The following is a 27,334-nucleotide window of genomic DNA, read 5'->3' on the forward strand; positions in this document are numbered from 1 at the left end:
ACACTAGGCTATTGATTAGGAAGGTCAGCAGATGTTGATTTAACACACATCTACTGTAATAAATAAATATCATAATATGCTGGGTCTGGTCAGGCTCATTCAAATATTGCCCTTCATCTGTTGAAGTTGCATTTAGCCTACTACACCCTAATAAACAGTCTTTGCCTAATAGGCCTACTGTTCAGAGTAGGAGACTTGGTCTTTAAACATATTTTAAACATCCATTTATCAAAGTCAGGAGAAATAGGGTGAGCCACAGGGAAAATGTATAGGAACAGCGTGTCGTCCTATCAGCAAAAGAGTTATATATTTAACCTATTAAGAGTCATATGTTATTATTTAACCATCACAAGGCAAATTGCTATACCAGTTTCAAGAGCATTATGCTTAGGTAACATTAGTCTACTGATGGAAACGAGGAGTTTCGCTAACCCCTAGTCGGCGCATTGGACATATGTTTCATGACTGTGTTAATTATTTCCATATTTTGAAATCTGTCTTGTCGCAAGTTGCACAAGGTATGGCATCATCCATTGACATGCACACTGTCCCTTTAAAACGTCAAGGGAGGCGTGTAGCTACGTCACTGGAGCTGACCAGTTCTAGACGGCGTGTGAGAAGCATTTGATAACCACTGAATAGGCTACTGAATAGCCTACCTGTTTCATCAGAAGTCGGCATTACAGTCCTCAAGAGGTCCCAAGGGTCCAAGTTCATCTACCTCCACTAGGCTCTGCGGGCACAAGCCAGTGGGTATACATCTCTACAAATCTGTGATATGGTAACATTATCGGGAGCTGTCCATGCTTTTAACCTAGACTGACCTACACCGGTATTGCGAAGACGCTTCATTCGTTTGCTTGTGTTTGAGAGTTAAGAAACAGCCACTGGCCTACTCCGAATTTGCAGAAACGACATCACGTCATAATATTCCAGATACAATTTTCACCGTGGCTGCCACCAGAGAAAGCGAGTGCCAAGGACTGTCACGAGGATATACATTTATTTCAAGAAATATTTGTGTGCCTTTACCTGATCGTCTTTACTGCGTAACCTACTTTGACATCAAGCAAGTACCTGGACACTTTTCAAAGTGCCACACAGGATTTTGCACAGAGTTTTCCAGCACATGATGTACACAATTACAAGGGGTCCCAGCAAACTTGTTACGCAGAGGAGAACAGGTGAGTGTGCTCCTTGACCTCAGGATGGTCATTCCATTGCATGTAGTTTTCATATGGTGGCATGCATTCATACTTAATTTGCCTTAATATTGGACTGTTTCCATCGCCTTGGCAACACTGTATTGTACACACCAGATGAGAGTATCAAAATGTATTCGTGTAGTTATGACACATTTCTAATGTTGAGCAAGTTTGAGTTCTGTCTGGGTTGGAATAGCTAACGTTACCATACCTGCATTCAAACACTCAAACGTGTTATCATGTGTGCTTGTTGTGACAATGTATTTATTTATTAAGGTCCAACACAACAGATTGACAACAAAATAAACGACTTCAAGCACAAACAAACATCTTGGACAACGACAAGGTGAGTAACAGTGGTTAGCAATGCTATCGCTAGCTCATTTGCTGAGGTAAGATTACAGTGTTGCTGTTATGTAGCCTACTGCTCTTGGCATGAAGCTAAACGCGACATCTGCATGCGTTTTACATTATCGCCATGTGTCTATCTTCCCATTTTTCCAGGATAATGCAGCCTTCAGCCAATTTGAGGCTAGCGATAAGAAGGTTAACGTAACTGACGTTGTATTCGTAGGAAGCTGCTGATTACTAACGTGCTGCTAGTCGGCTAACTCAAGCTACGAATGCAGAATGACATTTGCTTGGTCAGAACGAGTAACGTTAGTCTCTATGCAAAAAGTTGTTGGTCATGAAACCAACATGCAAAAGCCACCTGTTAACTTTCTGCACATATGGTTACTTTTTTAGCGGTATCCTACTGAATGTTAAATGACACTGAGCAAGGAAGGTGTGACCTTGTACAAGGCAAGGTTACAGTGGCGAGGTGTAATGGTTAGCCAAATAATCTGAGTTTGCATTAGCTACGCGGCACGCTCTGCACTTTCTTAACACGTGAAACAATGAATTAAGACCTTGAAATAAAATTGTTTGCAAGAAAACAAACTGATCGATGACTTAAAACATCCTCTAAATTTAAGTGAAGAGATTAGATAACCTTCTAGATTCAATGTTATCGCGCTAGCTCTAGCTAGCCATGCCAGTAGCTAACTAAGAGGTTGACACTTTTAATTTCACACTCTGAGCGAGTAAAACAATATCAAAGTATTTAAGCGTAGGGCGATGTTTAACACCAGAAATTAACGATTGTATTAAACATATGTGCCCGGTCACATTTTTGCAGGTAACTTCACAAGGTAACTAGCTGCTAGCCAAACGCTAACAGACAATAACGTTTTCTAGGATAGACTTTTGCAAAGTTCATAAAATCTTAAATCCGACGTGCATGAGATTGTAGTTTGCGCAGTGATCTTGAAACCGATTTTAAGTAATTGCGTATGAACGCTATCAGTAATCATTAACGTTAGATTGTTTCATTGCACCCCTTGCTGCCTAACTTAGCCGTGGTCGCATCCCAGACTTTCGTAATTTCGTCATCATACATGTTTTGTAAGAGAAAGTATGGCAAGCCCAATGGTTCAAGGTCTTAAAACGGCACATTTTTTTTTTTTTTTTTGCGAAGAAGAGATAAAATATAAAGTTAGTTCTTCATTTACAGATACATTCACACATTTACTTTGTGAATAATAAATAAATATCTCTTTATTTGAGAATCAGATATACCATTTCAGAAAATTAATTTGTCACATATACTCCCACTGACCTAGCAGCATATTTATCTGAGTTTTATGCGTTCAGCTAAACAGACTGGACTAACAGACTGATTTGAATTCCCATACACCAGCTCCCCTGCTCCCAAGCTTGTGTTTAATGGATTAAACAAGAAGAAACTCAACACACAAACTACACCACAAGCAGATGCACAACCTGAAGGATTCACCCCCTCTCATGAAGAGAACGTCAAGTTTGTATATGAAGGTAAGCACTAAGCAGTCACATTCAGAGAGCTGACCGTGTTCTCCACAGTACATGAGCCAACTTTTAAAATGAAAACTTCTGAACTGTAATCCGCAACCATGGAACTGTAGTAGAGGGTACTCTTTAGCAAGCAGAGCTGTTTTGACAGCTTTATACTGACAATTTGTATAGGGTTGTATGTGTGTGTCGGTTTTGTGTGGTATGCTGTGAAAGTTTCTGACTAACTATCTGTGTGCTTTGTATGTTTGTGTGTGTGTGTGTGTGTATGTGCGTGCAGCCTGGCAGGAGGTGGAGCAGCAGTTGGGAGATGCTGTGGCTGCCGGGGACCCAGGAGCAGGTCTGGGACCTGTGCAGTACTCAGAGAAGACTCCCAATCCCCAGCTGAAGAGTGAGTCCTCTTCCTCACTCTCCCCACTCAATGGTGTCAGATGGCCAACCCAATGCTCCAGTTCCTTAATTGCATAACTGGATAAATGTGCATTAATCCAGATGAGAGGGTGCAGCGTGAGATTCCGTGCGATTAGTGGAAGGCAATGAGTGCATTCAGGAACAGGTTGCTGAAGTGTATCTTAACTCAAAGCTTTACATGATGCAGAGACTCTGTTAATGTGCTGATCACTTTATTTCAATGTCCCCATGATCCCATCTCATTTCAGTGTTGGTCAATTTGAATGATCACAGTTTGTATGCGCTTCTCTGGTGTATGATGAAACATGGCATTGGCAAACAAAATGTTGTTCTCTATTGGACCAGCGAAATTCATCGCGTCAATCAGTCCTGCCCTGACCCAAGCCATTACCCTCTGTGTGCTGGTCGCAGTTAATGTTCACCTGCAGTTGAGGAATTTGGTAAATCACCTGCTTTGAAAAAGGCATATTGTGGACGAAGCTGAAGGGACACCTCACTGCTGCTGTTGCTCTCTTCCTCACCCTTCCCTCAGTTCTCACAGACACTTCAGAGCAGCGAGGTCAGCCCTGTTTGTCCTGAGAACTTATCCTGTTAGAGATTTACAGGCTTCAACAGATCTCACTAGACTTGGGTGGGAATGTGCTCTCTCTCTCTCTCTCTCTTTCTTTCTTTCTCTCTCTCTGTCTGTCTCACTCAGTTTATCACACTCTATCTTCCTTTCTCTCTTCCTATCGCCTCCTCCTCCCCCTCTCTCTCTCTCTTTCCCATCCCTCAGGTTGTGCTTATGTTGCCTTTCTCGCATTCTATGACACATGATCTTTAATTTTTGTTGAAACTCAAGTTACACGAGGAAATATATGAAATGTCTCGGGTCTGTCTTGCAGATTTTGTGCCCATTGATCTGGAAGAGTGGTGGGCCCAGCGTTTCCTAGCCAACATTGCTAACCTCTCATGATTGGCTGAGAGAAGAGATGGCCTAGGAGAAACCAGGGCGACTCCCCGAGTGTGGTGTGGGACGAAGGCTGAGCGCTTGTGAAGAAAGGAGGAGAGTCCTGCGCGACACAGAGGCATGAAGGCCTTAGGGAAAAGCTCTAGGCCACCACTGGGACTATTGCGCATTGCCACATCTGAACTCTGACCCCTTTTAGCCTTTTAACTCTAGTCTCTCAACACTAACCGCTGTCCTTTCGGCCAGTCAGCAGCAGGAGGAGGGTTGATAAATGTTTTTTTTCTTTTCTTTTTTTTTGTCAATTATTTTTTATTTTGAACGTTTGTCAACCCCACACTGTGCTGAGATAAAATGTCTGTATTACTTTGAAATGCAGTAAATGTGTATTTTCAAAATGTGTGTGTGAGTGTGTTTGTGTATCCAGTGATACAGCATTCCTTGTTGTGTCGTGTGATAGAGATATGAGTTTGAACCAGAATCCTACATTTTGCCAAAATACTCAAATTACAGTACTACCCTACCTCCATCTGGCTGTAGTATCTTATTGAGATACTCATGAAACACAGTAATGTAATCAGTGGTGATAGGAGGCAAATACCTTTGGGCAAAGACTGCTCTTTGATGCAATCATCCTTGATATACTTTGTGGTCATTCTTTGAAAACAAACAAGACCAAAGAGCTGTTTGCTCCAATGAACATCTCGCGCCTCCCACTGAGAAACAAAGATGAAGGGGAGAGAAGCAAGGGCGTCACAGACTATTTAAAGTAAAAGATTGCATCCAACAGAGGCCAAATTGCCTGAGAAGTAAGGTAAGAAACGTCCCTCTCCAAAAATTAAACATGGCAGGAACTTTCCTTGCTGTTATGGTAAAGGGTCCTGGATGAGTATAATGATGGACTGAGTGTGTCATGCCACCCGACGTACAAGTCAATAGAGGTTCATTGGCACCAATGAGGACGAGTTCCGGATTTCGGAGCTTAACATGACTTTGCTTTCAAGGCAGAGATCATCTCATTCTCAGCCAACAGGGAGGCTTTCCAAGGCCTGTCCTTGAGAGCGCACTGAGAAAATAAACCCAAGGTTCTCCTTATGCCCACACTCCTGCATTATCATAAATCAGAGAGACAAGTGTACACACACTTGTGTACTGCAGTATTTTTGCCAGTAATAATAGTCATTGCATTTGGTGCAAGTGACTGCATTCATGATTTTGCGAAGGTTGTGGAAAGTTTTGAAAGAGCCGTCATGGCAGAAATTCAGTCTTATCTGTAGCCTGTATTGGTTTCATGATGCAATTTTCCTACAATACAATATTACTGACTTTGCAATATGTTCAGCTAGGTCTGACCTCATAATACATTTTGAATACACACACACACACACACACACACACATACACACACACACACACACACACACACATTTATAATTCTCTGTAGCCTAGTCTGTAGCTTACATTAGTCATTATTTTAGCCTCCTCCTGTTTAAGTGTTTAGTGTGAGGCCAATAGGTTTGATGATTCTTGAATACTTTTTAAATAGATTTGTAATAGGTTGTTTTACAATAAACTGCTTCTTTCATTGTAAATTCATTATAACTTGATTACACTGTAAGCAGAGCCCGTCTGCCTTATTACACACTCTCTGCTGCCAGTTCAGGTTTGACGTTTTGCGTGATCAGCAGTGGTCTGCGCTAGTCTTTCAGGCAAATCACTGGATACCTTACTACGTCATCAAAGAGCGCTGAGTTAGGGTCTTAGGAGTCACGGTTGTCGCTTACTTGCTTAACACGCCGGATAGGTCAAACATTCCCTGACAAGATGTCTCGGTGTTTAATGTTAATGAAATATGCTGCAGGAATTTCTCAGCGAACCAGTTCGAGACTTGTGCTCTCTGGACGGGGATCTGGAAGTAGAGCACTGTCAGCGACGTTTAAAGCAGGTAACGTTCGTCAGCTGTTAAACGTTTTCACGTTAACGTTAGGCATAGTGAGTCGTGACTGCCACTGTAGTTTGTGATCTTTGATCATGGTGAATTTTTAGTCAATGCATTTGCAAGTTCAGGTTTAACTGATACATCGGTCATGGGGTTAATTCATGCATTGACTGTAGAGAAGCTGTCTGAGCTTGTTTTGACAGCTGATGCAACTCCCTGCAAGTGCCATGTTGAATCCCTTTGACATTACTGGCAACAGCATTGATTCGAAAACATCATTGTAAAGACAGCTGATTATAATGTCCTTGCTTGAAATGGATTCATGCACTACGGTAACATGTTACTGTTTTCTACAACTGTCAGATGATGGTGGACTCGGAAAACATCATTACCACACAAGACCCCAGTTCTGGGGCTCGGTCCACTCCGGTGTTGCACAGAACCAACGATATTTCAGCACACAGCAGGCCGAGAGTGCGGAAGAGGAGCCTCTGCACACCATCATAAGTGATACAGAGAACGTACAAGGTGTGAAGGCTAATGCAATCTAGAAACGTTGTCTCGATAACTGATTGTGTCTCATGAGTTTAGACTAGTGTCCGTGCCTATATTTTAATGGTCGCATCTTTGGCTTCTTCAAGGTTCCTTTTCCAAGCATGAGTTTCAGGCAGAGACGAAGAAACTCCTGGACATTGTTGCCAGGTCATTGTACTCTGAGAAAGAGGTTTGTGAATGGATGTATATTGTGTTTGTATGCTCCCAATCCCCTCTTAAACTGCACAGTCCACTGCAGTGTTATAGGAAGATGTATGTGCTATGTGGTCATCACGTGAAGTTGATGTAACTCTTTACGGTCTATATTGTCCCTTGCCCAGGTGTTTATCCGTGAGCTCATCTCCAACGGCAGCGATGCTCTGGAGAAGCTGAGGCACCGGCTGATCACAGGAGGCGGGGACACTGCTCCCATGGAGATCCACCTGCAGACTGATGCCGCCAAAGGCACCTTTACTATCCAGGTGTTTGTCAGAGCATACGCGCTATAACACACACATACACATACATATGTACACACCCATAGATACTCTCACTCACTTCCAAAACAGTCTTCATTTTTTGTTTTGCTAATCATGCAGTCTGTGGTATTTATCCCTGGTGTTTGTTCTCCATGCTAGGACACCGGGGTTGGGATGAACCAGGAAGAGCTGGTGGCTAATCTTGGCACCATTGCCCGTTCTGGCTCTAAGGTAAGTCTGTTCTCTTTGTATTGATGGTGAAAATAAGAGCTTTCTACTCACTCTTCAGGAACCATAGTTATTATTACTCCCTTTTTGTTCAATCAAGCCTTTTCTGAATTGTTGAGTGAAACCTCTTTCTTTCTTTCCCTCAGGCTTTCCTGGACGCTCTGCAGAGTCAGGCAGAGGCCAGCAGCTCCATCATTGGCCAGTTTGGCGTTGGTTTCTACTCGTCCTTCATGGTGGCTGATAAAGTGGAGGTCTACTCCCAGTCTGCAGAGCCTGACACCCCTGCATATAAATGGACCTCGGATGGGTATGCTCCCATTTACAGAGAACAATGTATACAATGCACATATACTGTATATTACAAGATTCAAGTTTGTGTACAGTATGTGTGTGTTTTATATAGATTATGCCCAGAGTCATGTATATTATCAATATATCTTTATATGCTAATGATCCTCAATGCTGGATATGTATATGGGTCATTCCACCTCAATTCAACGGATTTTAGAGAAAATTTCTGCTTGACCATCTCAGATTTGCTTCAAACTTTTACCATCTAAAGAGTAACCATTTAAACTAACTTAGCCAAAATATTAGATCGGTATACCTAATACATCCAGAGAAAAACATTTTTGAACATGGTACCCCCCTTCTGATTTTTGGCACATTGGCGCCCTCATCTAAATCTGCAGCAAAGTTCAGATGTCATTATCTCAAAAAGTGTTCAAGCTAAAGACTTCATATTTTCTGTGAATAATGATTGCTACCTATAGATTCCACATATTCATTCCTAAGTCGTATGTGTTGACACTGACTGTGTTTCAATCTTGTGAAATCAGAAGAAAAATTGCAGATTTCTTTCACACCCCCACATTGGGTGCCCCATTACACAATTTGTAAACAAAATGTTTGGCAAATGGTTATGTCTCTCTACAGAAGTGTTTAAGCTGTCTTTGAAAAAGTAATGAAGAGGAGTCTATATTGCTTTTTTGTTGGCAGTATTGTAACACAAAACTGAAAAACAATCAATTTGGATAATATTGTATCTCCCCATTACAGAGGTATGACAAGATATACCAATGAATTGAACACATCTCCAGAAAGAGTATGGAATGGGCTTTCAGACTGTGAAATTTCAAGATGGTATTTTGGCTATGGTTATTGAAATGTTATTTATGAAATATTGGTCTACTATAGCAACACATTGCTGATATCCATGAACAGTGACATCTAGTGGCATTAAATAGTGACAGCAGCAATTTATTTCGGAAATACAGGAAATATTTTATTAGTTCATCACTCAGCAAGTAAATGAAAATATAAATGTTTAACAGTATGAGACATAAACATCTGATACTTAGGAATAAGACAAGGATTATGAAATCATTAAATAATAGCACAAAAAAGCAACGCTAATTGTTGTAATAGACCAATATTTTAAAAAATGTTTTTTAATAACTGCAGCCATAATACCATCTTGAAATTTCACAGTCTGAAAGCCCATTCCATACTCTTTCTGGAGATGTGTTCAATTCATTGGTATAGCGTGTCATACCTCTGTAATGGGGAGATACAATATCATCCAAATTGATTATTTTTCAGTTTTGTGTTACAATACTTCCAACAAAAAAGCAATATAGACACCTCTTAATTACTTTTTCAAAGACAGCTTAAACACTTCTGTAGAGAGATATAACCATTTGTCAAACATTTTGTTTACAAATTGTGTAATGGAGCACCCAATGTGGGGGTTGAAAAAAAATCTGCCATTTTTCTTCTGATTTCACAAGATTGAAACACAGTCAGTATCAATACATACGGCCTATGAATGACTATGTGGAATCTATAGGTAGCCATCATTATTCCCAGAAAATTTGAAGTCTTTAGCTTGAAAACTTTTTGAGATAATGACATCTGAACGTTGCTGCAGATTTAGATGAGGGCGCCAATGTGCCAAAAATCAGAAGGGGGGTACCATGTTCAAAAACGTTTTTCTCTGGATGTATTAGGTATACCAATCTAATATTTTGGCTAAGTCAGTTTAAATGGTTACTCTTCAGGTGGTAAAATTTTGAAGGAAATCTGAGATGGTCAAGCAGAAGGCATTTGTTGAATTGAGGTGGAATGACCCATATGTGACTTTGGTGTTGTGAGGTAATATGATAATGCTGATGGTGAAGTGTGACTGAAAAGGGGGTGTGTGTGTGTGCGTGTGCGTGTGCGTGTGCGTGTGCGTGCGCGTGTGTGCGTGTGTGTGCGTGTGTGTGCGTGTGAGTGAGTAAGACACTGATGTGTTTGTGTGTGTGTGTGTGTCCGTGTGTCCGTATGTGATTGTCTTTTCAGGTCTGGCATGTTTGAGATTGCGGAGGCCAGTGGAGTCCGCCAGGGCACCAAGATCGTCATGTACCTTAAAGATGACTGCAAGGAATTCTCTGCTGAAGACCGGGTCAAAGGTCAGCTCAGGGGCTCTGATGCGTTTGAATCACATTCACAATAAGGAGATACGGTCGGTCTGCCATGAATTCTTGCAGTGATTGAGCCAGAGCTCTTTGGTGTTTTTGATTGCAGAGGTGGTCACCAAGTACAGCAACTTTGTTATTTTTCCCATTTTCCTGAATGGTCGAAGACTGAATACCCTTCAGGTACGTTTTTCCTCTTCCTCTTTCCGAAGCTTACCGCTCAGCGTAAAAAGGTCAAAGTTCACCGCAATGGCTACTACTGTTATACTGAGTCCAGCAGCGTGTGCTGCCTTGTGTGTGACGCCGCCTTTATTGTCCCCTGTGTGCCTACTCAGGCCCTGTGGATGATGGAGCCGAAGGAGATCAGCGAGTGGCAGCACGAGGAGTTCTACCGCTTTGTGGCCCAGTCGTACGACAAGCCTCGCTACACCCTGCACTACCGCGCAGACGCCCCCCTCAACATCCGCAGTATCTTCTACGTGCCTGAAATGGTGAGAACAGAGGCAGGCCTGTCTGATGTGGGCATTGTTTGTGTTTATAAACAGCCTTGTGGTTATGTCTTTAGTTGTCAACAGACCGATTACTTAATTGGATACTAGAGAAGAATGGCAGTCAGTAGCTCTCTAGCAGTACAGAAAACTATACAGTACGTGCAAAATGCCATTCAACAGATCAATAAGATGAATTGATCGTGAATATCAATTCCCCATACACATTTACAGTAAGATTCCTCTGTGATCGTCCTCAGATTAATACCTTTTTTCATGAGGCAAGTGCATTGCTAGTGTGGTGTGTTGTGATCCACGCTGTGGAAACACAATAATGTGTTTGCATTTTTATTATTATTTTGTATTTTTATTTTTTAACGACCACTTTGTGTGTGATGGTAAATGAAGTGTTTAACAAGTTGTTGGCTGCCAGTCCTGTAACTGATGGTTGTTTGTCTGTGTTTGCGCGAACAGAAGCCCACCATGTTTGACGTCAGTCGTGAGATGGGCTCCAGCGTGGCCCTGTACAGCCGCAAGGTTCTCATCCAGACCAAAGCCGCCGACATCTTGCCCAAGTGGCTCCGCTTCCTCCGAGGTGAGCCTGGTCTCGCCTGGCATTAGAGCTGGGGGAATGGGGCGACTGAAACATTGCAGCTCTAAAAGGAGTACTTTATTATTACGTTCTAAAAGGAGGACTCCGTTGGCACCACATGTGTCCACTGTCCTTAATGAGTGGTTGGATTTATACGGCGTCTTCACAGTTACTGAGTTAAATACATATCGTGGTGTCTCATGAGGATCTTGTTCATGTGGCACAGCACTTGTTGTAATGACATTACGAGTCTGTTAAGAAGCACAAACAGAGTCTAAATTCTGTCCCCACGGCATAGCGCGGTAGCCGCCTGTGCTAGCCATTAGCAAGGTAACTTGAATTAGGTAGCAGCAAATTTGGTTTGTTGTTTCCCCTACCAACAGTACTCGGTGACCTCAAACAACAGGGTCCTATGTTGTAATCGGCCAGAGGTCTCCTTTAATGGAGCCTCCCCAGCACACTTCAGTGTAGAAGACAACAATGGTAATGACAGGCTGCTAAAACATAAGCCGGTATTCAACTGCACTATTTTTACAAACTCCTCCACCAGGCTCCTGTATTCACCCTCTTGTCTATCCCTCCCTAATACACCCTACAATTGCGGTGTCAGAAAACTTCTGCATGTGGCACGACTCTGTGTTGTAAGTGAAGTCCGCAGTATACAGGGTGAATAAGGTTGGAGAGAGCACAGTCCCCTGTGGTGCACCAGTGCTATTGACCACAGTCTAAAATGTGCAGGCGCTCCACTTGACACACTGAGGTCTCTGTTCAGGACATCTGGTGCAAATTAATGGCACCATGAACAGGGTCCTGCATATTTGGTGCCAAATGTACACATGCATAACCTCTGCACCATTTTTTTTCTGATTCTGTAGGTGTAGTGGACAGTGAGGATATTCCCCTGAATCTCAGCAGAGAGCTGCTTCAGGAGAGTGCCCTCATCAGGTAAGGAGTACAATACACACTGATGTTTTGATCTGGAAAGTTCTTTAAGATGTTGGTGCAAAAAAAACAAAAAAACAGTCGTGGTGTATTTCAGAATTTAGCAATGCCATCTAAGCAATGTAGAAAATCAGAGTTGCGTTTAGTTTTGATCTGGTATAGGCGGGTTGTACTTGGTCCTGTCTGTGTGGGCATCTATTAACAGGGACTGTGTTTTCTGCTCAGGAAACTGCGGGATGTCCTTCAGCAACGTGTGATCCGCTTCCTGTTGGACCAGAGCAAGAAGGAGCCAGAGAAGTATTCCCGCTTCTTCGAGGACTACGGCCTCTTCATGAGGGAGGGCATCGTCACCACAGCAGAGCAGGATGTCAAGGTAATCACGGCAGCTTAATTGTTATAATGATGTTTCCTGGCAACCAGAATGAACTGCTGGTGATCGAGACTTTTTTGTGTTTCAGTGTCAAGATTTGAGATTCTACCTCTCGGATCTGTTAACATGTCTAGCTTTGCTTGATGTCAAAACATAGTCTAAAAGTCATGTCTCAACCTGTTTGTTTCACGTTGTTGTTCAGTGTATAACATCTGAAGTTTGAGCTCTAATGCAATTCTCTGTGTCTCAGATTTATGACTTTTAGTGCTGCATGATTTAGGGGAAATATCTGTGATTTTTCTGAGATATTGCAATTACGGTTAGATTTGTGACTAGATTAACCATTGAGACAGAACTATGAACTGCACGCTGCATTTCAACCTAATTGCCAAATCATGATTTGCATTAGAAATCGATTAATTGTACAGCCCTAATTATATGTTCTTTTGCTGTATGTCATAGTTGAATGTTTTTTTTTTATATCCTGTATGTATTGTGTCTGGTCTCTGCAGGAGGACATCGCGAAGCTGTTGCGCTTCGAATCGTCGACACTGCCAGCCGGCCAGACCACCAGCCTGATGGAGTACGGCAGTCGCATGCAGGCGGGCACCCGCAACATCTACTACCTGTGCGCCCCCAACCGCCACCTGGCCGAGCACTCGCCCTACTTTGAGGCCATGAAGCAGAAGGACATGGAGGTGAGCGGCTGACAGAAGCACAGAGCGGGAGAGGTCTCAGACAGGCTTAGGATGTGCACCACAATGGTGTTGTGTTGTTTGTATAAGGAAGGCACAAAACATGTGCGTTATTCATTTCCTTTCATTTCCATTTCAGGCAACCCCAAGGTTGAGAAAAAAAAGCTTTAAATCAAAGAATAAAAACCCTTGGAAGTTGCAAGCGTTTTTATTCTTTGATTTAAAGCTTTTTTTCTCAACCTTGGGGTCGCCTGAAATTCAAATGGCTGAGAATCTGAGACACTGAGCATCTTAAAATTGACCATGTGAAAAATAAACTTTTATTAATTAAACAGCCCGCATGAGATGGATGTAATGCTTGAAAGTCAAAGTACCGCTCTTGACTGGATGTTGCAGCAGAGATAAGACGCACGCCCTGACAACATGTTGTGAATGATGGGGGTAGTCAACGTTTTGTGGCATCAAAATAGGGTCACCTGCCATGGGGAACCCTTGATTTAAAAGATCAAATGATGATGAATATTATATGAGACTTACATGAAATATGGCTGAGGGTTCAAATTGTGTTCAAGAGCAATGATGGTCTTTCCCTCTCCTCTCTCAGGTCCTCTTCTGCTACGAGCAGTTCGATGAGCTCACACTCCTCCACCTGCGAGAGTTTGACAAGAAGAAGGTGATCTCTGTGGAAACTGACATTGTGGTGGATCACTACAAAGAGGAGAAGTTTCAAGATAGCAAGCCAGGTAGAGGGGTTCTTCTCATATGCTATACAAGTTAAGAACAGAAGGGGGCACTCTAGCCCCTTACTGTTAGTAAAGTGGTGCTTTGGATGTACGTTAAAGGTGTTTCTTTGGATGTTGAATGACTTTAAAAAATAATTTGTCTCAATGCATATTTAGCACAATTGATTGACCGTGTGTGTGTGTGTGTGTTTGCGCACCCCAGCATCTGAAAGGTTGACCGATCCGGAAACGGAGGATCTGATGGCCTGGATGAGGAATTCTCTGGGATCCAGAGTGACCAACGTAAAGGTAGCAGCAGCATGACCTCATTTGAGTGCATCTAACACACACACACACACACACACACACACCTCTTGGGTTGCTAGTACATAGTAATTGGTGGAGGAGCTGAACAGAAATGATCAAAGTTCAGATTAGTCTGCCCTAAAGTGCAAAGCTATAGTGTTTTTAAAGTGTACGTAAAGTGCATGTATGCATATATGTAATTAATGTATTTTGTTGTGTAATCCTCAGATCACGCCACGTTTGGACACACACCCGGCCATGATCACGGTGCTGGAGATGGGCGCAGCACGGCACTTCCTGCGCACTCAGCAGCTGGCACGGAGCGCAGAAGAGCGGGCACAGATCCTGCAGCCCACGCTGGAGATCAACGCTGGGTAAGGGGCATGGGGGTCAGGATTTGGAGGGTTCGCATCAGCCAGTTAGCGTCCACCATCTTTTTGGTGAGGTGCCACATCCACTGGAGGACACAAACAGGCGTTGGCTATGTGGATTGGTGGACAAGCTGACAACTTCCTGTTGGGAGAATCGGACAATGTGCCTGGGCGACATAGTTTTAATTGGCTTGTTTTGGGAAAATGTGGGCAGAAGTGAGCACATAATGTACAGCATTTTTTAAAGATGGTGGCAGCCTACTGAGTATATTTTTGGCTGAATTAGCCTAGCAGAGGCCATGGAAATGAGTGCGGATGGAGCTTCCTCCCTCTCTCCAGTTTATATATAATACTCCCATGTGAAGGAGGGAAGGCACAGGAAGGGAGGGGATATAGGGATTATCCAGAACTGCTGTGTCATTGACAAGCAGACCTGATGAAGGAGAAGGTCTTAAACCCATTCCGTCAGTGGTGAGAACAGTACAGTACTTTATATCGCTAATCCAGGGTTTCCACAGCCATGGAAAATCTGGACAAGTCATAGAGTTATTAGATCCCATTTTTCCAGGCTTGGAGCGATAATGGAATTCAGTAAATTCATTGAAAGTTTCATACTAAAGGCATAGGCACAGAGATTGCTGCTAGCTCTGTTAATTCATATTTTTGATTAGCTACAGAATTTGATCGTTTCCTTAGCCTACCTCCTATCAAACAGTGTGGTAACCATACAAATAGAATGGTGGGGGAGAAAACACCTTTTGTAATTAGTCCAAATTGGTGATGTAAAGCAATTGTATGCAATTCTTTATACTTTTAGGTCATGAAAAGTCAGTGAAATGTCATTGAAATCATGGAAAGGCTTTGGAAAAGGAAAATGGGTGGGAGCCCTGCTAATTGCAGTTTTGTACTGGAAGTAACCTTTGTCATTTTGTTGTTGTTTTTAAAGTCATGATCTGATCAAAAAGCTGCACGCACTGAAAGACTCCAACTCTGAACTGGCACAGCTGCTTCTGGAGCAGGTACGGTTACCCCTTGGAGTCACATTTAAGGTGTTACAGATGTGGTGAAGGCCTCTAATGAGTGACATGTGTAACACAATGTTTTCTTTGAATACGCTTTGTTGGACTGCAAACTTGTTAGTGCTCACACAGGCATGGTTCACTTGTCCCTTAGATCTACGACAACGCCATGATTGCAGCAGGTCTGAACGACGACCCCAGGCCCATGATCGCCCGGCTCAACGACCTGCTGACCAAAGCCCTGGAGAAGCACTGACCCTTGACCCCTACCCAATCGCCCCACACGCCCGCTGTACCCCCAGCAGGGTTTCAGACTTTCGTCTCGCCCCCCTTATCTGCCCGCCCCAAACAAACTATGCCTTTTTCACAGCGTGAAATATGTGATTGGAACCAGAGGAACCAGAACCTGTAGTCACCTCGGAGAGAACACAGGAAGGCCTGGAGCTGAAGTAATGTCTCAGAGGTGTGTGTGTGTGTGTGTGTGTGTGTGTGTGTGTGTGTGTGTGTGTGTGTGTGTGTGTGTGTGTGTGTGTGTGTGTGTGTGTGTGTGTGTGTGTGTGTGTGTGTGTGTGTGTGTGTGTGTGTAGGCTGATGCCTGATCTCGCTGAGGTACAGTCAAGAGGATTCACAGTGGGGAAAGTTGAGTGGATGCTTAAAGCTATCTTTCTTACATGCTCATTCATTAAATGAATGTGGGTTTGGTCTGGGAGAGCAACACAGCCATGACATTGCAGTAGGATGTTGGATGCACAGATAAACATCAATATGGTTTGTGGTGAGGTTTGACTGAAGACATTGTGTCAGTGAACAGCAAGGAGTGTAGACCCTCATGCTTTAGTCTATTTATGAAGCATTTTCAAGCAAGAGCACTTCTCCATGATATACGTTTCAAAGCCTCCATGAAGATCAGTGAGTTTCAAACATCCATCAGTAATAGAGCTTAAACAAGCACATTCAATGTGAAGGGCAAAATTCAGCCACAAAACAAAATTAAGCTAATTCTTCCCAGGCTTCTCTACTCTCTTAGTCATACACCCACAAACCGCTCCTCTGTGATTATTCTGTTGTATAAAGGTTACGTCAATTGAAATGTTTTCAGTGTAATTTCTTCTGTATCATGATAAAATTATTTCAGACAAAATACAAGTGATTCAGATATGTAGTAATGGAACGCATCAACTCTAAACAACAATAATGCAATCACATTATCAGTAGAATATTAAAATGTTCTTAATCGATTGTTTATTTCTAATGTGATTTTTTAAATTACATTTATTTACTTACTTACTTTAAATGCATCTCTAGATTGGTGTGGAATGGTGAATTGTATACAGTTGGTATAAAAAGTAAAAGGAGCCTTCAGCGTACAAACTTCAGCTCTGTTTCCACGGGGAGTCTAGCCTACACTGCATCGAGGAGCTGGGCCAGCCAGTGTGCACTGCAGCGAGGCGTAGTTTGGATGGAGCCGTGGCACCAGAGCCATCAGCACCCATATGGCTGTGGTGGACTCCCAAGAGGTTGGCAGCCATGCCCCAGATTGATCCTTTAACACATTCACTGGAGGATCGTTCAGGGGAACTTATCAGAAATGGCACTTTTCTTTAATACCATTGACTATTTTCGAGTGTATGTGAATACCGTAATTTCCCGACTGTTAGCCGTGGCTTATACATTGAATTTGCAAAATTTCTTCAGCTATGAGGTTAAATATGGGGGGACAGTTAATATGGTTTTGTTTCTTTTAACTTGCAAAAAACACTGTCCTGCGGCTTATACACAATGCGGCTTATATGCGGGAAATTACTGTAACAATACTGCATATGGCGAATACTGTTCATGCTTTCATTCTTTTTAGATAACTGTTTTGATACAATGACAGATCAGAACAGGCACATATAACATATCAAGTAAGATCTCAATTATCTTTCAGCAGGCCCATTTATAGTTACATTTAATTAGGTAATCACAGAGAGAGGATACTGTATATGCAATTTGCCTCCACCTGCTGGTTAGCCTACATTTTTGCCACTCTCCAGTTAACCCTAGAAGGTATTGCTGTGGAATGTTTATATTCATCCAAGAATGAGGAAATGATTAGGCATATTACTTGAGCTTTGTGTATGCATAACAAATGTGCTACATTTTTAGGAATATATTTGCATTCCTTTGGCGGTAACACACTTCACACATTTGAACACAATTTTAAAAGCCTGCACTCAGCCTTGTAAAAGAAGATGCAGTAATGGAATTTGCAATAACGGTAATTCCTTTAACCGTTTTCACATGCTGACTAAGACATATCCTTCCTGTTCAGCTGCAGGCGCTTCCAATGCCAACAAACAGGCAGGCGGTTCTAGCGGCCTCCTTCCTTAAGAAAAATGAACTGAAGTTGTGATGTGGGCCAAAGCAAACCTGTACCTCGAGGCAGGACGTTCAGTGAAGACAATCAGAGATTGTCCCCTGAGGGAAATGCTCCATAGCCTGCATTAGACTTCAAATGAAAAGGTATAACAATGCATACATTTAATGTAAACAAAAACCTAAATATGTTGAAATGGGAAATAATAAGTACACTACCTTATTTATAGCATTATGTTTTAGGTCATATTTAGACACACCCTGTGAATGGCACCCATTTGTTTTTGTCTCTTCCTGAATGAACTAAAATTAGATACTTCTGAATTAGCTTTAAATTATTTACATTAAAGCATCCATCTCAAGAGAGTTGTTCCAGTTAGACAGGTTATCCTACCTATTGTTTAGCAAAGCGTGCTGAACAAACAAATCATTATAAGGAGACTTGCTTTTTTTTTCTTGGGGTGGTGTTAAGCAGTTACAGCCATTAATCATTTTGTTCAAATGCAAAGCCCACTAAGGGTTTCTTGTATTGTAGTTGGCTGCAGCATTAAGACAGTTGTATATTGCTTAAGTGATTAAAAAAACTAAAAACTGATCCCCCCCAGTATAGTGCTATTTTATGAATCCTCTTTCCCCTCCCCCTCAGACATATGGGCTATAATGGTCAGTGTTTGTTGTTATGACACAGAACAGGAGCATTGAAATGCAGGCCTTGTCCATTTCTGAGGCTGCCTCTCAGGACAGAAGTCCCCTTACGGTGGGCAAGGCTCGCACCTCGTCTGTTTTCTTAGATCAGGACACCATGTTCTCTGTGCTCTAGCGCGAGCGTGAGTGAGTGAGAGAGCAGGCGAGCGTGCTGGCAGAGCAGAGACAGGCGTGATACACTGGGCCAGACTGCGGCGATGCGGCACTCAAGCGCAGTTATGTAACAAGCAGGGCTGCAGAAATGCACAGACAGAGAGAGAGAGAGAGAGAGACCGAGCCCAATCTCTCCATCCCGTCCTGTTGGAGAGAAAATAATTCTCCCCACAACAGATAAGATCACATCTTAAAACAGCAACTGTGCTCAATTTTCTTTTTTTTCTGTGCAATCAGTTCATTTTGCATGGATAAGAATAACCATAATTAATTCAGTGAATCGTTTCGGAATTATTTGGCTACATGAACGTCTTGCAGGCTATTATTTTCCAACATAGAACCAAACCTCCACAGAAGGTGTAGTCTGTAAGCCTGTAGAGTGGCTTGTTGTTTCATCACATGGATACAGAAGGGTTACTGTCCAGTTTTCCAAGTAATGGTTCACATATACAGTGAGCATGACGCCTCTATCCCCATCCATGGCCCTTTAACCCAGTTTTCGCTCCCCTTTTTAGCCAGCACATGAAAGACTCTGGCATTATAAAAGCACCAACTGAATGAAGTCTTACCAAAATGGTCACCGATAACGGTTTTAATTACAACCGTATGCTCATTTATCACAGGAGCCAAGAACAACAAACAGCTCAGCCTGCATGTACAGACAGACAAAAGCAGGGCTGTGGATGAAGGAAGAGTGCCTGCAAAGCTCTCTCCTGAATATGAACGGGGAGCATGGAAAAAAAAATCCGTACTTTCCGTTTCTTAGAAATCTACAGGCTGAGAATACCATTTCAAATGGAGGCTTGTTCTGGACGTGCCCAGTCTTTTGTCTAGCTCAGCCTGTCCTTGCCCAACCTGGCAACTGCCTACCATTCATGTCACGCTTTGCAAACACTGAAACTCACACACAGCGAGACACTTGCACACTCGCACACGGAGGTGACAAAGGCAGGCGTGGGTGTTCTCTAGTGAGTGCCTAAAAACTCAAAGGTCTTTTATGGGCAAGTGCTGGCGGGGAGGCAGAGGAGATTTAAGGACATACAGTACACTCACTGCATGACCCACATCTGCCTCGGTGTTTATGTTGTGTGCTGCTCGCTGCTTGTTTTATGACTGGGTGTTTGTATTGACAGGACAGGAATGTAGTCAAGAGCAGAGTCAGACATAATATGGGTAAAAGCTACTCGGATCACAAATCTCCAATTGGCCTTCAAGCATCCATGTTTCATGTTCTCACACAGCGTTTTGTGCATTGTTGATCAAATGTTATTTGATTGAAGCCCTTGCTTACATTCTTCAAATAAAGAGTAATGTAAAAAATGAATTGCTGTCTGGAGCAACAAAACACCAGTTACCTGCATATAGTTGGATGGTTACGATAGCACTAGAGGCAAAGTCAAACCAGGTCATGTTTGAACCATAAGAAACTTTGAGTTAAATCATTAACTATCGTGAGCCATTACTGCTACCAACGGAAGTCAATCATAGTGTCTCAAGGAACTTCAAAATACTCTTACATGGTATCATTTTCAAAGCAAAAAATAACAGATGACGTCTAGGCAAATATTAAGCAAAGTGAGTGCCACAAAGTCTAGGCAGAAGTCAAATACTGGAATGAAAACCAAAGCAATTATGATATTTATCTCAACACTAGTGAGTGGGGAAGGGCCTTGGCACTGTTGTCTTAGCTGGTATTGGTCTACACATACTTTCTTTGGGTGCGGAGTCAACCATATCAGATTCTGGACAAAAGTAAAAAACATTGGCATGATAGACACAACATGCCTCCAGATCAATATCCTTCAGACCATTCGTCTCTATCCATATCTTGTGTCTTTCTGACAAAAGGCTACCTACAGTAGATTACTGACCACAAATAATACAACAAACCGAGAGTTTAGAGTCTCACATAATGTATACCTTGTTTATTGTCACAAACAGAACATTGATAAATTAATGAAGGCCATCCACAAATATTGTGGAAAGTGGTTTCAATGGTCATACAAAGTTGTCATCTGCTAATCTGACTTAAAAAATGTGAAAAATGAAAAAATGTGTAATGAAAAATACATCAGAACCTTCAGTGCTTCAAATAATATTCATCTTAATCTTTTGAGTTCTTGTTGCAATAAAAAGATCATTACTACAAACCTTCTTAACTCAAACAAAAAGAGTGCCAACTTTACTGAGGTCCTTATAGTAACTCTAGGGTTTCTGATGAGATTTGGAAAGAACCAAGCCATTCTTACCAATAGTATAGGACATTTTTGGTGACTAGACTTGCTTAGTTGTCCACCAAATCAAATGAAGACTAGGCCCATTGTATCATTGCAATTGAAGATATGTTCGTGTGGACGATACGAATGACTCAGATACCACACACACACACACACACTCGCACAGCGCATGATTTCAATTTGAAAAAATGTTTGAACTTAAAAAGCTGAGGACACACCCGGTCATCTAATGCAGTGCACTCAGTTGTGGGAGAGAGCTAAGGAGAGAACAATGCACGAGTGCACATCCCACATGCCAGTAGAGTCCTCCACAAGAACCCCACTCGCACCCTCAAGTCCTTCACGTCTATCAGCCTTGTTCTCCATTCTCATACTATGGGGGGACAATTTTAAACATTCAAATTAAACAGAAACAAAAACAAAATGTTCTTCTATGCATTGAGGCACCCTGTGTTTGTCCCATCAACCATGTCCTTTTGCCCACTACCCCCCACCCACCCTCCCACCCGCACCCGTTTCATTGTATACTGGTTTGTCTTCTTCTTCTTCAGTGCTTATCCACATGGCAAAAGATAGATCTCCATCCCAACCCTGGCCCTCTCCCCCACTTCCCACCCGAGAGAGGACGGTCCTCCCAGTAGTGTGTAACCTCCCTTGCCGCAGGCCCTCATCTCTCGGCCTCCATGACCATGGTGGCCATCTGCTCCGGAGCGGCCTGCGGGGCCACGGCTGCGGGCCAGCCTGGCGGCGGGGTGGCCGTCTGGGGGGCCCGTGGCGCTGCGGTCCACAGGCCCTGCGGGCTCGGGGCTGGGGGGCTCATGGCCCAGTTCACCTGAGGAGGTGGGGAGGTCGCCATGGACCCCCGGGGGCTGCCCGCGCTGTTGTAGCTCTCCGAGGCCTTGAGGCGCGAGAACATGGCGAGTGCGTCAGGGAAGTTGGGTGGTGTCGCTGGCGTGTTTGTTGGAGTGCACATCTATGGGGGGGAGGAAGGAGAGTGACAACAATAAGGAGAGTGCAGTTTTCCAGAAAATTCTGTACAAAATGGTGAAAGCCTTTCATTCACCCCTACTATACTTTTCAACTATCATTACAGGCCATTTTTATGCTATGTGCGACCTTACCGTTATTTCCTACCCGTTATCCTAGGTTTATACATTGATTTATCAAAATTTCTTCAGCTATTGGGTTAATACACAGTGGCAGGCTATCTATGGGAATGCATTTACTTTCTTCTTTCTGATGATGCCATGATCCGATTCTTTTGGCTGTTGGCCACTGTGGTTAATACATGGGTTTGGTCTATACATTTACTTTTTGTAGCATAAAATACTGCCCTGTGGTTTATATGCGATGCGTCTAAATTACTGTACCATAACATTGGTCACCAAATAAATTGACAATAACCAGAATCAAATGACAATTCTGTGGACAATTTCAATGCTTCACGCGCAATTGCAGCTTCTCCCATTGGCTGGCTCCAGGGTGCGACATGAAGACTCTGTACTCCTACTTCCTGTTTCCTGTCTCTTAGTGCATGCTACAAATGTTCCCAGGGGCCAATGCCCTCAAAGCAAAACAGTAAGCCACCATGCCAAACCAAACATGACCTAAGGAAAACTCTCCATTGCAAACTAGTAGTTTGACATACACATCACATACTCCCGAGTCCACACAGATATTCCCTGTTTTTAGAACACAGGATATCCGTACATCTATGCTTTGTGCAGAATTTGATCATGCAGTGCATGCATGACTGACATGTTTTTTGTCCTAAGGAATTACACACAGGAAACAGGTGTCCACATCTCTAAAGAGAGATGCCCATCAAAATCATTTCTGGTCATTACACTTGTCAAAACACAATTACAACTCTAAGAGAAAATTTGGGACTTCAAGAATGGATGGAAATAATTCAAAACATAGGCTACTAAATGCCAAGAGAAAGTAGTAAACCATAGTTCTCTATTTGCAGAAAGAGACAAGTCCTCCCTGGTGTGATGTAACTTTTTTTTCTGGGAAAAAGACAAGAGACACTTTTCATTGTCACTTTCACACCAGTGTGCAATTATGCCTGCTGAGATGCTCTCAAGAGCGGCGTCTGAACAAAGACACTAACCACACGTTTCACAGCACCAAGGTACAGCCTTCAAAAGATGACTACTGTGGCATGAAAACTGGAGGAAAAACAAAGGAATTCTGCCAGGAAAACACAGCTGAGACTATTCACTATAAACTTTTTTTCCCTTTTTGCATTTGTTTGAACAATGGTATTCTGGCCGTGTTACAAATGCCCTCCATTTTGTTTGCCCAAAACAGTGTCCATTCAAAACAAACGAAGCATTGTTTTGTATAATGCCCACAACAATGTACAAAAGGGTTTGTTTACACCCAGATTTTCATTTCACAATCTCTAAAGGGTAACGTAAATAAATAACATTCTTCACTAATGAACACTGAATGTGTTCCTATGTTTTAGTATGCAGGATAGACGGCTGTGTAGTCCCTGTAGCAATATAGTGTGATATTATCGTTTACACACCAGCCCTGCTTGGCTTCAGATATTCTATTTGCAATACTGTTCTACTCCCTCTCCAATAATTCTGATTCCGATCATTTGCATATTGAGTCTGCATGTTTCTACAGCCTTATTCCCTTTAGCCTACCTTAAACAATAGTTGTTCAACACCAGTAGCCTACACAACAAAGATGAGCTGAAGAATGGGATGATCAAGCCATAACGGAGGGTCTGTATCAGAATACCCTCGGATGTGCCTTTTAGACAAAAGACCACACATGATAATGACAAAGCTGTAGTGAATGAAAATGACTAACGAAGAAGAACCCCCGAAGGGGAGAGAGGGGAAATACCCATCACCCACATTCTGTGTGTCACATGCTGACTTCAGAACTCCACTTCCTCTTTACAGGAACATGCATCTACACTTCCGCCGTAGATCGAGACTTCCAGGTCAATGATCACACACGGGGGCTAATGTATTATGCGCCATTATCTTGAGGTGCCTTTAAGGTTTCAGTATTTCACAAAACAAATGCTCAGTGTTCAATGGTGAAAACGTTGGGCATGGTACAGCAATCACTCAGGTGTACAGTACACTAATGAGATAACTGATAAGATCTGTTATCTAATTTTCCATTAAACATTCATTTAAGCGTTTCCCATTTTTCAAGGGGGTAAGAGGTTTAAAAAAGGAACAAAAATGTACCTCTTTGTTTCTTGCAAGAGGTCCTAACAATTCTTGACATTTGACAACTCCTCAAAATAATTACGCTCCAAATGGCTATCGTACTCATCATGATAATAAAACAGACACCAAGCCTGTAAACGGCTTACAGATTGCTGGCTTTTCTAAAAACACTTTTCTAAGCACCACGAAGAACAAAGAGACAGAAAGCACAACCCCGAGAGAGTACGAAGAATGCAAAATGCAACAAACTTTTTTTGATCAAGGGAATTCAGATGTCAACACTGACTCAACTAGAGGGCTCAGCTGAAAGTGTGAACTGTGTCACTTGATCTCCTCCTCCTCTGCTGTCACAGGGAGTTTCTCAACACACATTTGTTTCCTACAAGCTGCAACATAGGCCTCCATGTTTGCAAATCCTCTGTTACTGACACTTTCTTCATCCTGAACTAAAATGAAGCCACTTCATTACTCCGGTTTTATAGTTGTATGTCTAATGTTTGTGTGAAGTTTGGACTGTATTCTGTATTTTTGTTTCATCCATCCATAGGGTCACACACACATATTTACATAAATTTAAATACATGCCTGCACCCGCAAACAATGATTGGGACATCATACCAAGCTCCCATATCTCATACCCTCTGGCTTTATTGTGTTTTCATCCTCTTCACCAATAATGTACAAAGACAGACAAGGCAGGTGGTAGTAGTGGTGGTGGTGGTGGTGGTGGTAGTGGAAGTAGTAGTAGTAGTAGTAGTAGTAGTAGTAGTAGTAGTAGCAGCAGCAGTAGTAGTCGTGTTATGGACACTCAAGTATGCTATACTGTATCTTAATAATTGTCTGATTTTTTAAAGACAACCAGACAAGAAACCAAACACAAAATCAGAACCAAGGCTATACAAATAAACAATGGCATAATCCCTTAAAATGTTCACCTTGCTAGAAAGGTTCACAAATAAAAAAAGGATTACTTTTGTTCTAATTCTGGCTTAGAAGCTACATAATGCTTGTTTTGTTTTTTTCCAGTGAAAAAGTTTTGCCTAGTGCATGTTCTGGTGCTTTGCATATAAGGTTCTGTGCAAAAGTTTCTTAGCCAACCATGGTTTACATGGATTTGCAATGCTTTCACTGTAGTCTGTATCAGTTGCGTTCAGGTTGTTTGTAGTGTCAAAGCTACAGACATTAGATAAGCTCTGTAGAGATTCAAAACTGCTGTATGCGGCTATTAGACTAGTAACCTACACCAAACATTATTGTGAACACCATTTCCCTTGAGGGTGTCTTCCACAAATGGCTTCTAATGGTTCCCTGTATGTATGCTGCATAATTACTTTGAGCAGCCATTTTAATAATACATTGGGGTGAATCGTGAAGTGATTCCTCTTTTCCCACCAACCAAAACCCCCCTCCATAACCACAAATCTGGTGAAGTTGATGTTTCCAGACTACAGCCCCTGTGTGAACTGAGCAATTGTAGCAAAGTCATATAATAAATGGAAAACTGAAATACTCATTCTTTCAAAAAGGTACACCTAATTAGAGTCACTCAGAAATTCAAGCATATTGCATGTAATGATCGATTAACTAACTAACTATACACTATACACAATAAGTGTCAGTCTTAAGTTATTACACCCTTTGTGCATGTCCTCAGATCTCAAAGCTGTTCAGTCAATTGAATTGTAAGCAGCACACTGGATGTTAAAATTGATAGAAAATAAAACATCTGTTGTCTAACTTGCTTAAATCATCTTTGGGGACATGTTCTTTTAAAGTGTTAAGTTTACTTCGGCGTTTGAATTTCATTCATAGCGCTGCATGCAACCTAACACTACACCACCACGGATGTAAACACAGCAGTTTCAAAATGTTCTCTCTCCTTCCTGGAATCACCCTCCCCCACAATTTAAGAACACGTATGAAAGCTTGAATTAGCTTTGAGATGTTTGGCCAGTCTGCGTTAAATGTGAATCAAGGGTTTCTAAGTTTCGTAGGGTAACCAGAGGTTTGACCTTGATGTTGTATAAATATGTTTAATTCTTTAGTAGGCTCAAACAGTACAATAAGCGTGGGCAGAGTCTGTGTTTATTTTTGTCTGACGCGTGCTCCGCAACATGGCGGACAGAGACACGGATTTTCATTTTTATAAGAAGGCTTTTTACTAGGCAACTTATACATATTGCTATCACCACTAAGAACAATAATTACGCCAAAAACACAACAACAAATTATAATGCCAAGAACGCATATGGCTATACTTACCATTTGATGGTGGCTGTATGGTATATTCGTTTCTTGAAAGAATGTGCTGAGAGCAGTCTGCAATAACCGAAAAAAGCTCGACTGAGTAATCACTCGAGAGCTGATATAACACTAACATGATAACTTCTTGCTATACAGCTACAAAATCTGCTCTGCATACTAGTTAAAATCACACATTATCACCACCAATTCTTACATTAGCCTACATGTTTTTTTTCCATTAACATATCATAACATTAGCAGATGACAGTGTTGGTGTGACTTGCAAGTTCTTTTTACTTCAGCTACTGATATCAAGAGAAATTGTATAGGCCTATTGCCAATAATGTTTTAAGTGCAGGAGTGTAGCCTACAACGTGGGTCATTGGATTAGACGATTCAAATTCATTCTTATTTTTGTTAAAATTCATCAAGTATTGCTAGGGCTAACCTTCCGGGTTCTCGAAACATACACATTTCTGCCAGCTTCATGTAAACAGAAAAAGAGCAAGCGTGTCCTTACCTCAAACTGCCAGTGTGCCGCTTGTAAAAGCTGCTTTGCTTGGTCTGCCGCACAGCCAGCAGTAAGAACAAACTGATTAATCATGACCTGGTGTTTTAATTCATCCATAATTATTATGTTTAAGTATCAGTGAAGCCTAAAAACGAAACGAGGTTGAAGGTCTCGTCTTTTCACCCATCCACCATTGCCGGTTGAACCAACGAATGTTTAAGTAGGCTAGTGTCCTCGGCGCCCCCTGACTGACAACTGACTGCAGTGAACTGAAAGGATCATTGTGGTAGGCTAGAGCCTATGTTTGCAAATCCTCATCAACCAATAATCTCAACTAGGTGT

At 42.2% G+C, this 27,334-nt stretch overlaps 3 protein-coding genes across 4 annotated transcripts; 2 read left to right on the forward strand and 1 right to left on the reverse strand.

Moving 5' to 3' along the window:
- The first annotated feature begins 631 nt into the window (after positions 1-631).
- Positions 632-4,832, forward strand: LOC134076540 (MAPK regulated corepressor interacting protein 2-like). The gene is made up of 5 exons (XM_062531650.1): positions 632-1,184; positions 1,482-1,551; positions 2,947-3,080; positions 3,358-3,468; positions 4,373-4,832. Exons 1-5 carry the CDS (start codon positions 1,130-1,132, stop codon positions 4,441-4,443), a joined length of 441 nt encoding a protein of 146 aa, XP_062387634.1. The 5' UTR covers positions 632-1,129; the 3' UTR covers positions 4,444-4,832.
- Positions 4,833-6,190: 1,358 nt separating this feature from the next.
- Positions 6,191-16,817, forward strand: trap1 (TNF receptor-associated protein 1). Of its 2 annotated transcripts, none has more exons than XM_062531651.1 (19): positions 6,191-6,379; positions 6,737-6,901; positions 7,015-7,097; positions 7,249-7,389; positions 7,546-7,617; positions 7,761-7,921; positions 9,958-10,067; positions 10,183-10,256; positions 10,409-10,564; positions 11,036-11,156; positions 12,029-12,098; positions 12,321-12,468; positions 12,978-13,163; positions 13,765-13,903; positions 14,106-14,191; positions 14,417-14,562; positions 15,506-15,578; positions 15,733-16,093; positions 16,166-16,817. In XM_062531651.1, exons 1-18 carry the CDS (start codon positions 6,259-6,261, stop codon positions 15,832-15,834), a joined length of 2,154 nt encoding a protein of 717 aa, XP_062387635.1. In that variant the 5' UTR covers positions 6,191-6,258; the 3' UTR covers positions 15,835-16,093; positions 16,166-16,817. The 2 variants fall into 2 exon arrangements, with proteins under 2 accessions (XP_062387635.1, XP_062387636.1); XM_062531652.1 differs by having other exon boundaries at positions 15,733-16,085.
- Positions 16,818-21,542: 4,725 nt separating this feature from the next.
- Positions 21,543-27,255, reverse strand: ubald1b (UBA-like domain containing 1b). Its single transcript, XM_062531658.1, has 3 exons — positions 27,002-27,255; positions 26,500-26,556; positions 21,543-22,004 (listed from the first exon to the last, which is right to left on the reverse strand). The coding sequence occupies exons 1-3, from the start codon at positions 27,107-27,109 to the stop codon at positions 21,699-21,701; spliced, it is 471 nt and encodes a 156-aa protein (XP_062387642.1). The 5' UTR covers positions 27,110-27,255; the 3' UTR covers positions 21,543-21,698.
- Positions 27,256-27,334: the final 79 nt, after the last annotated feature.

Source organism: Sardina pilchardus, chromosome 3 (assembly GCF_963854185.1).
Source record: "Sardina pilchardus chromosome 3, fSarPil1.1, whole genome shotgun sequence".
Taxonomy (NCBI): Eukaryota; Metazoa; Chordata; class Actinopteri; order Clupeiformes; family Clupeidae; genus Sardina; species Sardina pilchardus.